Here is a 16,719-nt window from a genome sequence, read left to right as displayed (position 1 = left end):
TCATATTCAGGAGTATTTGACTAACATAAAATAGACTGTACATTTTTGTGTGTAACTTTGGTTACAGTTTAGTATGTTTTAATTCTTTTTGTGTTTGGTTTTGTTGTGGTATTGGGTTATGGTTTAGAAAGAACTTAAAAGTTGGGGGGCTGGGAGGGAGAAAGGATCTGAAAGGACTTGGGGGAGGGGAAGAATACAGACAAAATATATTTAAATTTAAAAACTATTTTCTTTTGTTAGTTTTCTTTTTATTTATTCTCTGTGTCTTTCACATCATGCATCTCAATCCCATTCATTTCCCCATCCCTTCGTATCCACCCTCTTCCCCTGCAACCTCCTCCTCAACAGAAAAAAATTTAAGAAAAAAAAAAAGAAGGAAAAATCTCAGCGTGGAAGCAGTAGTGTGACACACTGGTAGAGGAGAAAAAAGTCAAGACACAACATCTCGGCTGTAGGGACAAAGCCCCACCCATTGGGGGCGTGTTCGCCTCGGGCTAATGTTTACGGATAAATCTGCCGGGTGTGAGCCCAGCAGCCCTTTTCTTTTGCTCCGCTTTTCATGTTCTCCTCGGGAACCTGTGGTCCTGTAAGTCTATTTCCGTATTAAAGCTGTATATATCTATATAATCTGTCTGCATTCGTTTGCGCCGCCACATTTTGGCGCCCAATGTGGGGCGCCACTCTGGTGTAATACGAGCGGCGGGGCTGCATCTCCGGCACCCGGCCGCCCGCATGGCTAGCTTATGCCCCGAAATAATTACACGGAAACTGTATTCTTTTAATCACTGCCTGGCCCATTAGCTCAAGCCTCTTATTGGCTAGCTCTTACATATTGATCTAACCCATTTCTAATATTCTGTGTAGTACCACGAGCTGGCTTACCAGGAAAGATCTTAACCTGTGTCTGTCTGGAGTGGGAGAATCATGGCGACTCATTGACTCGGCTTTTTTTTTTTTAGCATTTTGTTCTGTTTACTCCACCCACCTAAGGGCTGGCCTATAAATGGGCCAAGGCAGTTTTTTTATTAAATGAAAGTAACTCCTCCGTCACTCGGCCACTAACTACATGTAGGTCTGAAAAAAGAATTACTTTATCAGAAGGAAATTAACCATAAAAACATGGCTGGTATGAGCTCTGAGTGGCAGGTATTAGGTGGCTGCTCCCCCATCTGGAGTGACTGAGGAGTTGGGATATTGTCAAAAGAGCTTCTGCTGTGCTGGGGAATTGAGTCTTGTCTTTTAAACAAGTGTGTACTCAAAAGGAAGAGAAGGAGGAGGAATTTTTTAAGTCTCTACTCTTGATGCATTATGTGATGTGTTAAGGTACTGCATGAAATATGTCCTTGTTTCTGGAAAAGTGCAATTTTATTCTGATAGCAATGCTTAACAACAGAAATGGCAAAAGATAATAGACATTTTAATTTAAGAGCCAAGTCTCATCATATTAATTCTTAGCAGACACCATCCAGGTCTTCCTTCCCAGAACTGTTCACTGGAAGTAAACAACAGTAATGTTTTTAAATAGCTTTACAGGGTCAAGATTCATTTGTACATGAAGTATATTGTTCAACTGTTTTCAGTACATTCACTTATGCAGACATTCCTATAACCAATCTTCCTCACAAACAAAAATAGAGTGTTCCTGACGTAAGGATGTACCCTATAAGAGTCAATCACTAGTTTGTTGCCTCCAACTATCCAAGTGCTGAGTTTCTAGGATTCTCTCCTCAAGAAAGAAAGAGCACATAAAGGGTCCTATGCAAGGCTGTCACTTATTACGCTACCATGGTAAAAAATTTCCTCTAGTATCTAGAAATACACCATAGCAATGTATGACCCTGTAAAATGGCCATTGCTTGTTTGCTGTACTTCATTTTACTGTACCCGTAGATAATACATTTACAAATGGAATGTTTGCAGCAACCTTGCTTCTTGTAATCTAATGATACAATTTTCCATCCATATGAGCTTACTTTACGTTTTGCTTATTGTTTTGTTCTTTAAGATTTATTTTTTTATTTTATATGTATGAGTGCTCTATGTATACTTTTATGCCAGAATAGAGCATCAGATCCCACTAGAGATGATTACGAGCCACCTTGTGGTTACTGGGAGTTGAACTCAAAACCTCTGGAAGAGCAGTCAGTGCTCTCAACCACGGAGCCATCTCTCCAGTCCTCTTCACATTTGTTTTATGTTTTGACCATTCTCATCTTATTTCAAACTTTGTCATTATTACATATGTCCTAAAAATCCGTGATCAGTAATACCTGGTGTTACTACTGTAACTGTTTTTGAGCGTCATGAACCATATAAGACAGTGAAGTTAATCAATAAATGCTGTGTATGCTTTGATTGTTCTGTCAATTGTCATTCTCTGTTTCTTCATCTTCTCACGTGTCCATATTCTCTGATATACAAGAATATTGAAATTAGGCCAACTAGTAACTCTAGAGGTTTCTAAGTGTTCGAGTAAAAGGAGTTACAAATCTTTCGTTTCGAATCAAAAGATAGAAATAACTTTTTAGTGAGGAAATCATATCAATAGCAAAGAAAACCCACTAGGTCTCATGCTAGTGTGTGAATGAAAATACATAACAAAATAAAGTGCTATTCCAACATACACACGAATGGCAGGAAAGTGAAACAGGCTTGTTAATATGGAGGAAGTATCTAGACAGAAGATAAAACCTGTCACAGCATTCCCTAACCAAAGCCTAAGTCAAGGCAAGGGCCTAGCTCTCTCAGCTCCTGAGGCTGAGGTGAGGGAGCTGTAGAAGCAGTGTCTGAGGCCAGCAGGGGCTGAGGAACGACTCGGGAAAGAAGCCATCTCTGTAACATAGGAGCGAAGGTGAGACAGCAAGAGCTGAAGTAGAAGCTGAGTCCCCAATGAAAGAGGCTGCACCAAGCAAGACTGCCAATGGAGGCAAAAAAGCCTTTACTAACAAAGTGTCTACTGGGAACTCAAGAGGAAAAGGCAACATTTGCCTCCAAACAATAAACTCTCAAGTCAGAGGCTACTGCAAGTGGTGACTTCAAGTTGAAGCCAATGCTCACTTACTATTATGAACTTCTTAGGGTACCTAAGAATTACATAAAGTCTACTTGCCTGTGCCTTCTAAATAAAACAACAAAGCCTAGATGACATCACATCTATTTATAACATGGTTACAGAAATGTTTCAAGCCTGCTGATGAGAACGACTGCTCAGAAGGGGGGGATTCCTTCCAAAATATTACTGCTCATTGGCACTGTACTTAGTCACCCAAGAGATGGGGTGGAGATCCGTGAGATTCAAGTTTTATGCATTCTGACGTAGTATCTACTCTGCAGCCCATGCATGGGTCACAGTAATTTTGACTGTTCGGTCTCATTAGCTAAGAAATGGATTTTGTAAGACTATAGATGACACTGACAGTGACTCCTCTGACAGATCTGGGGAAATCAAAATGAAAACCTTCCAGAAAGGGTTCTGGACTCTAGATATCACTAAAAACACTGCTGATGCAAGGATTAACTGGACTTTGGAAGAAGTTGACTTCAACCCTCAGAGGTGGCAGTACTTACAGATGTGGTATCAGTAGAAGAGAACGAGAATTAAAGGCTCAACAGCTAAGAGCACCCGCTGTTCTTGCAGAGGACATGAATTCAGTTCCCAGCACTTACATGGCTGCTCACAACCATCTGTGTAACTGTAATTCTAAGGGATCAGACTTCTCTCTTGGCTTCCTCGGGTACATGGTGCACGTTCAGGAATGCAGGTAAACACTCATACAAAAACAAATCTTTAAAAAGGAGATGAAAACTAGAAGTGGGGTCTGGAGAGATGACTGAACTGCCAATGTGGGGTTGTTTCTTACAGATGAACACGTTACATGTCCCTTAAGGCATAGTCTGAAGGCGCCGTGGACACTGCTGAGAGGACCGCAAAGGACGTGGGTGTTATATACCTTAGGAACGGAGAGAAAATCACCGGGAGAGAAGCTCCACTGAGGGTCACATTCCAGTCAACAGCACAGCACGCTAAAGACAACCTCCTGAGAAGGGGAACATCACTTAATGTGGGAAATTTTCATAGCCACCTCAGTCTTTAGCAACCACCACCCTGACTAGTCAGCAAGCATCCATATGGGAATAAGAGCCTCACTAGCAAAAATATTAGTTTGTCAAGTTGTATTTTTTAAAAAAACCTAACAACTTTAAATTACATTTACTTATTTCGGGGGGTAAGGAGTGCCACAGTGTATGTATTTTCAGAGGAAAATTTGTGGGAGTCAGTTCTTTGCTTTTATCACATGGGTTCTGGGGCCTGAGCTCAGGTCATCAGGCTTGGTGGCAAGTGCCTTTATATCTGCTGAGTCATCTTGTCAGACCAATAAAGTATTTTTAAATTAAGGTTACACACATTGTATTTTTAGACATTGCTACTGTGTTGGTGGAGAAACCTATTATGAAGTACAAAAAAAAAAAAAAGAAAAGAAAAGAAAAACCTAAAATTTTTCCTCCTTCCTTTCTTTCTTTTTTGCATTTGTTTTTTTGAGGCAGGGCTTCTCTATGTAGTCCTGACTGTCCTGAAACTTGCTTTGTAGATCAGGCTGGCCTTGAACTCAGAGAAACCTGCCTCTCCCTCCTGAGTGCTGGAATTAAAGGTATGTACCACAACTGCCTGTCCCTCCTTTCTTTCACTTATTAGTTTTGATTTTTTTGAGGTGGATTTTGAAACAGATCCAAGCTGGCCTCAAAGTTGTGCCAATCCTCCTGTCTCAGACTATTCAGTGCTATGCTATTCCTAATTCTGACCCTTGCTTTCACAGAAAATTTCTGGGTAGCCTGAGATGCTGTCGGATGGTATTTTATTTTCAGTGTACAATTTGCCTACTACCATATACACTTTGTTTTCTTCTTGTTTAATATTCACACAAGAAGACAAAGATTGCATCAATAAATAAAAAATAGGTTCAACTTTGCTACAGACTTTCAGATAAGGAAAACATTTTAGAGCAAAAATGGAGATAGATTAGAAGACTATAAAAATATTCTTTAAATGACAGCTGTCATAGCTTAGAGACAGTTTTAAGTGCTTTTTTTTTTTTTTTAATTTTTCGAGACAGGGTTTCTCCATAGCTTTTTGGTTCCTGCCCTGGAACTAGCTCTTCTAGACCAGACCAGGCTGGCCTCGAACTCACAGAGATCCGCCTGCCTCTGCCTCCCGAGTGCTGGGATTAAAGGCGTGTGCCACCATCGCCCGGCTAGTTTTAAGTGTTTAAAAAATGATGGATTAATTATTTAAGTTTCTAATATTCCAAGGATGATGTCACATTAATCTGCTTACAGCTTCACGTTAGCTGGAGTAACTACATAGCTTAAAGAGACTCCAAAGGATTCAAGAAGATTGGTATGTGGGTGTATGACTCAAACAGTAGGACCATGCCCTGAGAAGCAGAGCAGAGGGGAATATAATGTGGGCTATTTGGAGGAATAAGCAATTTTATCCTCTTGTGGGGACAAATAATTTATAGCCATTTCTATTAAAAAAAAAAAAAGGAGGAAGAGGAGGAGAAGGGAGGGAGGGAGGGAGGGATATACAATTCAGGGCTGGTTGAGGGGAGGAAAAGCTACCGGGGAAACATAAGAAGAGAAAAGGCAGGCAAAGACAGTCACTATCAGACTCTAATATTAGCCATGGGGATTATTTATATTCGGTTGCTAAGGAAAACTTGGAGCTTTGGAAAATGAACTTGACCACTACATGACTGTGACAGCTGCTACTTGGCCCTGGTATTCCCGCAGAGCTATCTGCCAACTGCTGGCCCTTTGCCATTTCTGTCCTGTAGTCTGCCAGTCAAATCATCTGGCCCATTAGAACCAGATGTCCCTTCTGTTTTCTATAGTACCCAGGCCAACCCAAAAACTGGAGGATAGTGAGCTATATTCTGGACTGTAGATCAAGACAGGCTGGCCCTGGAATCAAACTTAAATTCTGAATGTGGATTATTTTAATTAAAAAGTAGTAATACTTCAGTAGACAAGAAAGGACTCTATGGTCTTAGGGCTTCACCATTCCCTTCCATTAAAGTAAGGAACCTATCCTATCCCTTTCCATCATGTAAAGAAAATAACAGCTGTATGCACTTGAGCTTTTTCTGGGAAGTGGGGATTGGTAAATCCAAGGTCATGCTCTCTCTAAAAATAATAAATTGTATTATGTATTTTGTTGTAAAATGTGTATTCAAAACCATAAATTAAGCTGGGTATAGCAGCTCACACCTGTAAATCCAGTTCTGAGACAGGCTGCCTAGGCTACAGAATAAGACCTTGTCTTAAGAAAACAAAACAACCTGAGTGGTGGTGGCACAGGCCTTTAATCTCAAAACTCAGGAGGTCGAGGCAGATGGATTTCTGTGAGTTTGAGGTCAGCCTAGTCTAAAAAGTGAGTTCTAGGACAGCTAAGGCTACACAAAGAAAAAACTAAAACAAAACAAAACAAAAAAAGAAAAAGAAAACAAAACAAAACACAATTAGCCAGGCCTGTAGTTCCAACTACTCAAGAGGTGAGGCATGGAGATCCTCAAGTTTTGCCAGGGCTACAGAGCAAGTTCAAGCTCCTGTCCCTACTCCACTCCTTTAAAAAGGGACTAGAGAAAGTAATTCAGTTGTAGAGTACATTTACCTAGAAACAACAAGGCCAGATCCTCGGTTCAATCTCTAGTAACACACACACAGAGACACACAGACAGACAGACACACACACGAGTTCTGAAAACCTTGACTGGCTATTGCAATTACTATTGGATGGACACAGCCATTACCACAAGTTAGTATCACAAGGGAGACTGGTTCCTCAGCAATTTTTTTCAATTGTTCTTCCTCCTTCCATTTCATTATAACAGTAATACCTTTTAATTCCAAAAAAGTAGGGGAATTAGCTAGAATTCCCCCACCCAAAAAACAAGTGTTAACATTCTTTATCTGTTTATCTGGTATCCTAACGTGTCCTTTGCTCCTAGCTTTGCTCACTTAACACTATGTCTGAGGTCAGCTGAGTCCAGAACTGGTGACAAGGATAAAGTTGAAAATATCCATGGCTAGTCCTAAACACAACACTTCTTCAAAACAAAACCTCTGAGGAGAGCCCACTGTGAAAAGGGTGCTAAGTCCCACTCCCCAGTCTAAGTGCTTCAATTACAAGGCAAATGAAGATTATTTCTGAGCATTGCCTTTCTTCTGCTTAGATCTTGCTGTGGTTTCTAAACCTCATTTATCCCAATGCTAGGAATTGTTTCAATTGGACCTGTAAATGAGGGCATCAAGGCTTCCACCACGGTTTCCTAGCAAGAGTCAAAACACTTCCACAATGAGCTGATTACAGAGAAAGCTGAAGCTTCAAAGGAGAAGAATTACCACTCAGCATGCTCTTTCAAAAGAAAAATTTAGCTGTTTCAAAACATCTGATTTTTCCCCCCTTTAGTTTATGCTTATCTAGAGGGAGAAAGTAAATGGCTTTAATTCTGGAAAAGCTTAAATGATATGTTTTATGTGATCAAGTCATTCCTCTGCTGAAAATCCTACTATGCTATTTCACAGCTCTGAGATCAGAAGATCAACTTTCTTAACATACCACAGACAAAAACTAACTTGATTTGGTTCCTGCCTACTTCTCTAGCTCCACAATTTCCAAAGACTACCCAGTGGAACATAAATTTGGGGGATTCCGCAAGGTTAAAAACAATCCAATTGGGTACATGCTACATTCTACACATTCCCAAACCCCACTTTCAACCATCACTCTTTCCAGATGATCACAGAAGGCTTTTTGAGTAAGCCTGTTTAACTTAGCTTAATCCATTGCTTCCCAATTAATTTGGCTATACTCCACTCCCTTCTAAATCTGTTTTCATTAAAAACAAAAACTTTTATAAATACTACAGTGTCCTTGCCTTTCCTCAGCTTCAGGAATAGAAAGGAATAAAATTCATGAATTTCTTGTTTCCTCTAAAATACCACCTTCCCTATTAGTCACCCACCTCACAGGTTCCTATACAGCCTGATTTAGATTCCCCTCCTCCACGGCCTCACAGAAATTGATGCATTTTTTTCATTAATGTGTATATGTGTGTGTCTGTGTATGGATACATGCACGTGAGTGAAAGTGCCCTTAGAATCCAGAAAAAGACATCAGATCCCATGGAGTTGGCCATATAGGAGGTTATAAGCTGCTGGATGTGGGTGCTGGGAATCAAATGTGAGAAGAATAAATCAAATCAAGAAGAGAAAGTGCTCTTAACTGCTGAGCCATCTCTCCAGTCTCAATTTGTATATTTCTTTTCCATATCACTTAAAAATTACACAATAGTACTCAATTTGCTTGGTTGTCTTCCCCCAATAGGCTTTCAATACTCAAGATGAGGAAACAGGTTTTTTTCCCCATCTGACGTTGTAACTTTAATCTTTGAAAAACATATGACAGTCTTCGATAAATGGCTGTTAGATGCTCTGCCTAGATGAGTCTCCATTGAACAAGATTCTATTTACTTGTAACACCATATGTTTGTGCCAGGATCCAAGCTTTCGAGAGCAAAGACCTGGCTTCTGTGTTAAATTCTTGACTTAGGATTCCAAATTCTATGGATAGTAGTTTCCTCTAGCTACTTCTGTCGCTGCCCAGATCTCGACTAGACCCTTCCTTTCCATTCTCTGAGGCAGGGTTTACAATGAATACTTTTCATGAACTGGATAGCCCTTCCAGAGTTCTAACTTGATATAGGCAGGTTCTTCATTACAAGTCCTAGCTGAGTATGTTCGACATCACATATGACAGTAAAAGCTTAGCTTCCCATCCACAGTGCTACATATAAATACAACAGTATTGCCACCAATTCTGACAACCTGAGTTCAAGTGCCAGGACCCACATGGTGGAAGCAGAGAGACAAGTTGTCCATCCGGCCCCCAAATATGTGCATGGCATTGATCTGCTCCTCCCTCCAAATCATTGAGTAATACATACACTTTTAGTCCATTCACGTTCCTCCACCTCGTTATCATTATCCCAGTGCAAGCCCCATCTTCCAGATTATTTCTATGACAGACCTTCCTCCTCCACTAGTCATTTCACACTTATCGCCCATTCTTTCCCTATCTAATAACTTCAGGCGGAGTTTAAAAACCAGAACTTTAAAAAAAAAGGGGGGGGGATTCATGATACTTTAAGATTCAAATTGTCTAGTGGCATATTGCCTACAAATCCACTACTAGGTATGTAACTAAGAAATATGTCCACATAAAAATGCACACACAAATATTTATAGTAATATTATTAATAATAGCCAACAGATAGAAACAATCTAAATGCAATTAACTTATGAATAGATAAACAATATCACTGGTGGACTATAAAAAGAAATAAGTCCTCATACCTGCCTCAACGTAAATTCACTTTGAAAATATACCGGAAAGAGGTCAGTCAACAACCCCCGCAACAGTGTATAAAAGTGAACAAATATTTTTTGGAACTCATATGGTAGAAAGTCTGGTCATGTCTCTAACTTGAGACCCTTAGAAAAATTCTTAATAATCATTTGATGTGTTTGTTCAAGTTCAATGTCACAAGAATTTCAACAGTCATTGCTCTCATAATATTACATCTCTCTGTTATCTGTGGCCTAGAACTGACTAGAAGTAAAGTTGTTCTGTTTATGACAGTAGAATAGTAAATAAACTTATTAATTTCCATGTTAAAAAAAAAGAAAATAAGAAATATAGGAAGATAGGAAATATATTGGGGGGATGTAAAGAGATGAGGGAAATAGGTATAGGATTTCTCTTGGATAATAAAAATGTTCAAACTTCACTGTGCCAATAGTCATACTAGTCCACATTCTAAGAACCAGTGTCTTTGGACTGAGAGATGGCTTGGTGGTTAAGAGCATTTGTTGCTCTTATAGGGGGCCCAGGTTTTCAGTTCTCAGCACCGACGTGGTGGCTCACAACCATCTGTAACTCCAGTTCCAAGGATCTAATGCCCTTCTTGTGATTTCTACAGGCACCAGGCATGCTCATAGTATGTGTACATGCATGCAAAACAGTCACAAATAAAATAAAATAAGTAAATCTAAAAATAAAACAAATCAATGTCTTGTTACTTTAAATGTGTGGGTTGTATGGTATAAGAATTATGTTTCTATAAAGCTGCTGGAAAAATTCTTCTACTGGTCCATTATAGTTCATAGCCTATAAATCCCAAATGCTCATCACTGGCTGGAAGACACTGACATGTTATAGCTACTTTCCACCCTCTCCGCAAGTCTCATCTTAAACACTCTCCCACAACGTTTCATTTAGATATAAAGCCTTCATAGTGACTCCACTTAACACTGATTATCTTTTCAATTGCCATAACTGGCTTAGAAAGTTTGTTCCCTAGGGGCTGGAGAGAAGGGATTAAGAGCATGTGTTGTTTTTGTAGAAGATCCAGGTTCAATTTCTAGTACTCACATGGTGGTTCACAACCATCTATACCCTCAGTTCTAGGGTATCCAACACCCTCTTCTGACTTACCTCAGCATCAAGCACACATAGAGTACACACATGCGGGCAAAACACTCATTCACTAAAATAAAACAAATCTTTAAAGAAAAGTTCTTCCCCTAGCTGCTACTCATCCTACAGACCTCAGTCTAAGCATCACACTCTCATGAGAGCCACCTGGATCCCCCAAAGAGTTCCTCTTCTATAACACACTGTTTATAACTCACGCTGCCTATTTATGATACAGGTTGAGCTTCTCCTAACTAAGCTTCTGGGAACCAGAAGCATATCAGATTTTGAAATTTTTTTCAGATTTTGAGATATTTTCATAAATATAACAAGGTATTATGGATAAGAAATCCATATCTACACATAAGATTCATTTAAGCTTCATATGATGTAACCCCCACAATCTGTTCCTATACTAAAGACTTGGTCTCCAGCTAGCAGGCCCAACAACTGAGCATTGACCAGATCATGACAGCTCACGGATAAGCATTTTACACATTCAGAGGTGAGGCTTTATTGGTGGGATGGTCACTGGAGCTGCCCGTCTTGTTCCAGACATGAGCAACTTTGCTCATCCACACTTCAACAATGATGTTCTACCTCACCACAGGCCCAGAAACAGTAAACTAGCTGGCCATGAACTTCATCTTTGAAGTCATGAACAAAATAAACCTCCCTCCTGTTAAAGAATTTCTCTCAGATGTTTGTCACAGTGTCCAAAACTATCTTGTGTAATTTTTTTTTTTTTTTTTTTTTTTTTTTAGTAATTTTGTATGTGAAGTCAGGTATGGTAGCATATGCCATCCTAGACTGAAGGAGGCTGAGGCAGGAGGGCTGACATAAGTTTAAGTTCAAGGCAAACCTGGGCTATATAGTAAATACTAGGCCTGCCAGGAGTACTTGGTCTCCAAGAAACAAACCAAAACCAATTTTGAGTATGTGTGGAATTTGGAAAACTTTCTATTTTCAGATTAATGATGCTCAATTGTATATATCACAAGCACTTGTAACTTTTATCAGCACATATGTTTCCTGTAGGTTCATACCAGATTTGTCTAGTTCGCCTATGTACTACTTGCGCTTAATGTGATTCCTGGTAACAGCAGCAATCAAGATTGTGAAAAGAGTGAAAGTTAGTACAAAACAAGTGACTAACAGCTCTTTACTAGTGCCACTCTACTTCCCTCATGCCATTCATTACGTGTTTGACTGTTCTGCCTGAATGTACGTGAGTGTGCAATGCATGTGATATGCCTTGGTGCCTGTGGAAGTCAGAAGATGGCCACAGATCTCCTGGGACTGGAGTTACAATGATTGGAAGTTACCGTGTGAATGCTAAGAATAGAACCTGCATCCTCTGTGAGAGCAACAAGAGCTGAGCCGTCTCTCCAGCCCCACTTCATGCCCTTCTTACAGGCAGTAAAATGCACTCTTGATTCAGGATACTTACAGTTCACTAATGTCTCAGCTTAGTCCTTTTAATTCTTTTGTTTGGTTTTTTTTTTTTTTTTTTTTTTTTTTTTGAGACAGGGTTTCTCTGTGGTTTTGGAGCCTGTCCTGGAACTAGCTCTTGTAGACCAGGCTGGTCTCGAACTCACAGAGATCCGCCTGCCTCTGCCTCCCAAGTGCTGGGATTAAAGGCGTGCGCCACCACCGCCCGGCTGTTTGGTTCTTTATTTGCTTTATGTAGACAGGGTCTCACTGTGTATCCCCCACTGACATGAAACTCACAGAGATCCACCTGCTTTTTGCCTCCTGCGTGCTTGGGATTAAAGGTGTGCACCACTCATGCCCAGTTAGTCCTTTGTTTTTATAGTTGCTGCTTCTTAAGGAAATTTATCCTGGTCACCCTATTTATTAAACTACCAGGTGTTCAGTGCATACCTGTGGCCTGACAAAACAACTAACGCAGAATCAAAATCTGTAGCAAACGCTGTCTTACCCATTATAGGTTATGACATCAACAGAGGCAGTGCCTCTATGATCCTCTGATTGACACAGCAATTCAACACAGCCTGAAAACAAACATCTTGTTCCAGCTTTCCGAGGATCACAGTCTTAATAAATTTAACTTGTTTTATTTCTCTCAGCTAAGAAACAGTTTGTGTGGGAGGTATGGGTGTATGTATTTGTGTGAGTATGTACATGCTTACCCGCAGCTGTGTGGGGGATGGTGTCTTCCTTAACTGCTTCTTCACTTTCACTGAAAGTCATGGATTGACCACACTGCCAGCCAGGGAAGCTCCCAGACTGCTACTTCTGTCTCCTCCAAGTAGAGGTCACAGATGTGAGATGCCATGCCTGCTATTACTTGGCTGCTGCTGATGAGAATGCATGTTCCCATACTTGAGAACACTATCAACTGAGTCATCTCTCCTGACCTAAGAAATACTTTAGAGAGTGACTTCTTGGTTGGAGAAGACTGCTCTTAAATTTAGTTTCTCAGATGAAACTAATGGCACTTCTTTGTGCACTAGTAAAAAATGTACAAGCATTACACATTTAAGACTGACTTATGTTTAGTTGGCTAGAAGCCAATTAGAAGAGGATAACTGGGGGCTAGGGAAATGATTCCGCTCTTCAGAACACTTGCTGCTCCTCCAGAGGACCTAAATTTGGGTCCCAGCACCCGTATCAGGAGGTTCACAACCTCCTGTAACTCCAGCTCCAAGATATCTGACACCTTTGTATGGTTTCCAAAGGTACCAGCAACACAAATGACATGTGTGTGCATGTGCACTCATGCACTCATACATACACACAAATAAAAATATCTCCTTAAAAAGAAAAGAGGACCACTACTGGCTCAGAAACCCATTAGTCCAGAAAACTGATTTTCTTATAATTTTATGGAAGGAAAAGAATAGGAAAATACTATTTTTCAATACACTTAACTTCCCCCTCTTTTCTCAAAATGTGTGCTTTAGGTTGTCTTCACAATAAGCAAATAACTAAAAAGTTTGGTACTATATCTTTTAGACAGCATTTCCTGGTTTCTCACAAACACATACACACTGAGAAATAGAAGAATATCTTTTTGGATACTAAAAATAAATCAAACTAAAAATCTAAATCTCAATAAAGGTCTGTCTCCTTTTCTAGTTTTAGAAAGTGATACCAAAGCCTCAGTCTTTTACGCACGCTGGATTTCACAGAGCTCAAGCTGGACACGACACTCAGCAGTCTTTCCTGTTGTCACACTGTCCACAATCTCTTACTTCTAACAAATACACAGTTCTGCTCTTCTTCAGATCTGCCTCACATTGATCTACATCTGCTCTCTCAGATTCTCTAAAACCACTGCAGTGCAGCAAAGCATGGTAGTAACCACCTGGACTCCTAGTCTCAGGCAGGCTAATGCAAGATCAAAAGATCGAAGCCAGCCTGAGGAGCACAGCAAGTCTCAACTGCAGACAGCAGATATCAATCCTGCATCACCATAAACGTTCATTTCCTTCCCAGGTAGTATTCTCACATTATAAAACTATACACCCAGCTCTGCTTCTTTGAGATTTTTTCACAGTATTACTCTGCTGCACAGAGCGATTACAGAAAACTCAGAACAAAATGAAGGATCTTTCTTTCTCTGTGCTTCAAGCTCCACATCACAAAAGGCAAATATATACCTGTCAATTATCATAAGACAAATAGAAAAAGGTCTGACTACATACAGAACATAATACTAAGTAGTCAGAAATAAGACCTCCACCACAAAAAAACCTTCCAACCTAAGACATTAACAATAAAATTAAGCTCTATTTGAGCGTGTGTCAAGGACTTCACACCCACTCTCTGTCCCTCAACTCAGAGCAGAGCCCTGCAAATGCATCAGGAACCTCATACCTCCTCTTCTCTCGGGCTTCCCCAGAGGAGTCCGTTCCAGTGGAGGAGAACACTGTGGCAGCAGGAACCCCATTGGCAGTGCTTGGTGCAGGGCGATTGGTGATCACACACAGAGGACTAGAAGAGACACCATCTGTTGTTTTCTCTGCTGTTGAGTCAGCCTGGGACTTGTAAGGAGTCCTGAAATTAAGAAAGACAGGAGCAAAAGGAAAATGGTCAGGCATGGTATAATCAAAATACTGGCACAGAGAAAGAAAAGGCATAGATCTAATGAGAATCTCCTTGCTCAGATTTTGTTTGTTGGTTTGTTAATTCTGAGCTCTTAAATATTGGAACAGTATAATTATACACTTAGTCTGACATCTTCTGCCCAGGACTTACATTTTATAGGATTATTTTTGCATGAGATTAAAAAACAAACAAACAAAAATCAGCTGTGGCACAAGGCAAGATAGTGACATATGCAAGTGTCCTAAATGACTCATTGCCACCTGACCTCCCTCCACACATGCACAAAGAGACAGGATCTCACTACAGGTGAAAAAAGACACTAAAATCACTTACGATATTAGTCTTCACCTGTCCCTCAATTCTTGGCAGGGGAAGTCTTTGTGGCAATCCTCAACCTAGATTTGATGATCATCTTCTTGAATTACCCATTTGAAATTATTCTATAACCTCAGTCTATTTGGTTCTCTCTCACCTAGTCCAGCAACTGCAGTCTTTTTCCATTTACGCAAGTGCTTAATTCTCTACATTCATAGCTGCCTAAGTAAGAAACTGAAACAGAAATCGAGCAGGATTCTATATGTAACCTTAACTACCGACTGCAACAGCAAGCTGTTTAATTAAAGCCATTTATGTGAAAATAAGATCTTTGTTTCTTAACAAAGAGGAGCAACCACTGGCTCTCCACCCAAAAAGCTATCATTTGTGATGTCACAGCTTGTTGCTGGGGTAACAGAGATCCAAAATTGATACTTGCAGAGATGGGAAAAGCAATGAAAAGCATGAACGTTAAAAATCTGTTTTTCACCTACTCACAATTATTATCAAAAATGTTTACAAGTAGCTACCAGCAACCTTCCAAATATATAAGGGTTAGTGTAAAAAAGATAATCAAATCATAAAGTCTAAACATGGCATTAAGAAAGACATAAAAATAACAGTTCTGAAGAGAAAAGCTATACCTAAAACATATAAGCTACTTCTCTAGAAGCAATTAATACCTCCGATACGGTGATGATGTATATTCATTTTCTTATCTGAAAAGTTGGAGATAATTTCTCAGATTGATTAGTATACAGCAAGTACTAATAAAATTAGCCAGAAGTATAGCCATAAGAAATATGGTGCCAACCTGGGAATAGTGTATGCACCCATAACTCTCAACTACTAGGAAGTTGGAGAAGGAAAATTCCATGAACTCAAGATTTGAGACCAGTCTGGGAAACAGACTCCATCTCCTCTCCAAAAAACAAACAAACAAGCAACAGAAACAAAAAAAGCCTTAAGTAAGATTTTATACTTAACAAAAGCATGATGAAGTCTCATCTTGGGTTAATAATATATTCTGGCTTCTCTGCAATTTCTTTGTTTTTAAGTTTTATTTATAGGTATGTATGTGCTCAGTGTATAAGAGAAGAGGTCAAAGGTTAATCTGTGGCATAGCTCTCTCCTACCTCCTTTATATGGATTCTGGGGCTCAAACTCAGGTTGCCAGGCCTGTGCTTTACCTTCTGAGCCATCTTGCCAGTCTTGCAATTTCTTAGGCTGTTGAAATGCCAGCGACTTTAATTTTATTGTTAATAAAACTTTACTATTATTTTGATCGAAACATGTTATAACTTTATAAGTAGACTTTCAAGGATAGCCAGGAAAGCTCTACAGCAGGGTCAGAAACTACACAATGGAACCACATGGTGCTAATAATCAACCAACTTAAAGATCTGACCCTTCACCATAACACAGGGAAAATAATGCTGCATCATGCAGAATTCTCATGATGATGAAACAAAATAATGTCTGTACAACACCTAAATAGTACCCAATAAAATATAAGCTCAGTGTAAACAAAACACGACAAAATAGGTAGGTTTTTCACAAATTAATCTGGATATAAAACCTGCTTCAGTCCCTCAATGGCTTTGTGAGCTTGGGCATATGATTAAGCCTTTGGTTTGCTTTCCTCATCTAAAAATACATATAATGTTTAATATACCAGGGATCTTCTTATGAAATAACATATGAACAGTCAAGGCAGATGTTACCTGACTAATAATCATTGTCCCTGACCTTCCTAACAGGTGCATTATATATTTTTTAAATTATCTTTTTTTGAG

General features: G+C 39.7%; 1 protein-coding gene across 4 annotated transcripts in view; it reads right to left on the bottom strand.

Annotated features, from left to right (window-relative positions):
- Ppp1r12b (protein phosphatase 1 regulatory subunit 12B) overlaps window positions 1–16,719 on the bottom strand; it is a 209,717-nt gene that overhangs the window by 111,634 nt on the left and 81,364 nt on the right. For all 4 annotated transcript variants that reach the window (XM_057769525.1, XM_057769521.1, XM_057769522.1 and 1 more), the window contains one exon: window positions 14,378–14,557. In XM_057769525.1, coding sequence (XP_057625508.1) covers window positions 14,378–14,557 — 180 coding nt within the window. The remainder of the gene's footprint in view (window positions 1–14,377; window positions 14,558–16,719) is intronic.

This window comes from Chionomys nivalis, chromosome 5 (genome assembly GCF_950005125.1).
Source record: "Chionomys nivalis chromosome 5, mChiNiv1.1, whole genome shotgun sequence".
NCBI classification, from domain to species: domain Eukaryota; kingdom Metazoa; phylum Chordata; class Mammalia; order Rodentia; family Cricetidae; genus Chionomys; species Chionomys nivalis.
This window is presented reverse-complemented; position numbering and strand designations above follow the sequence as displayed.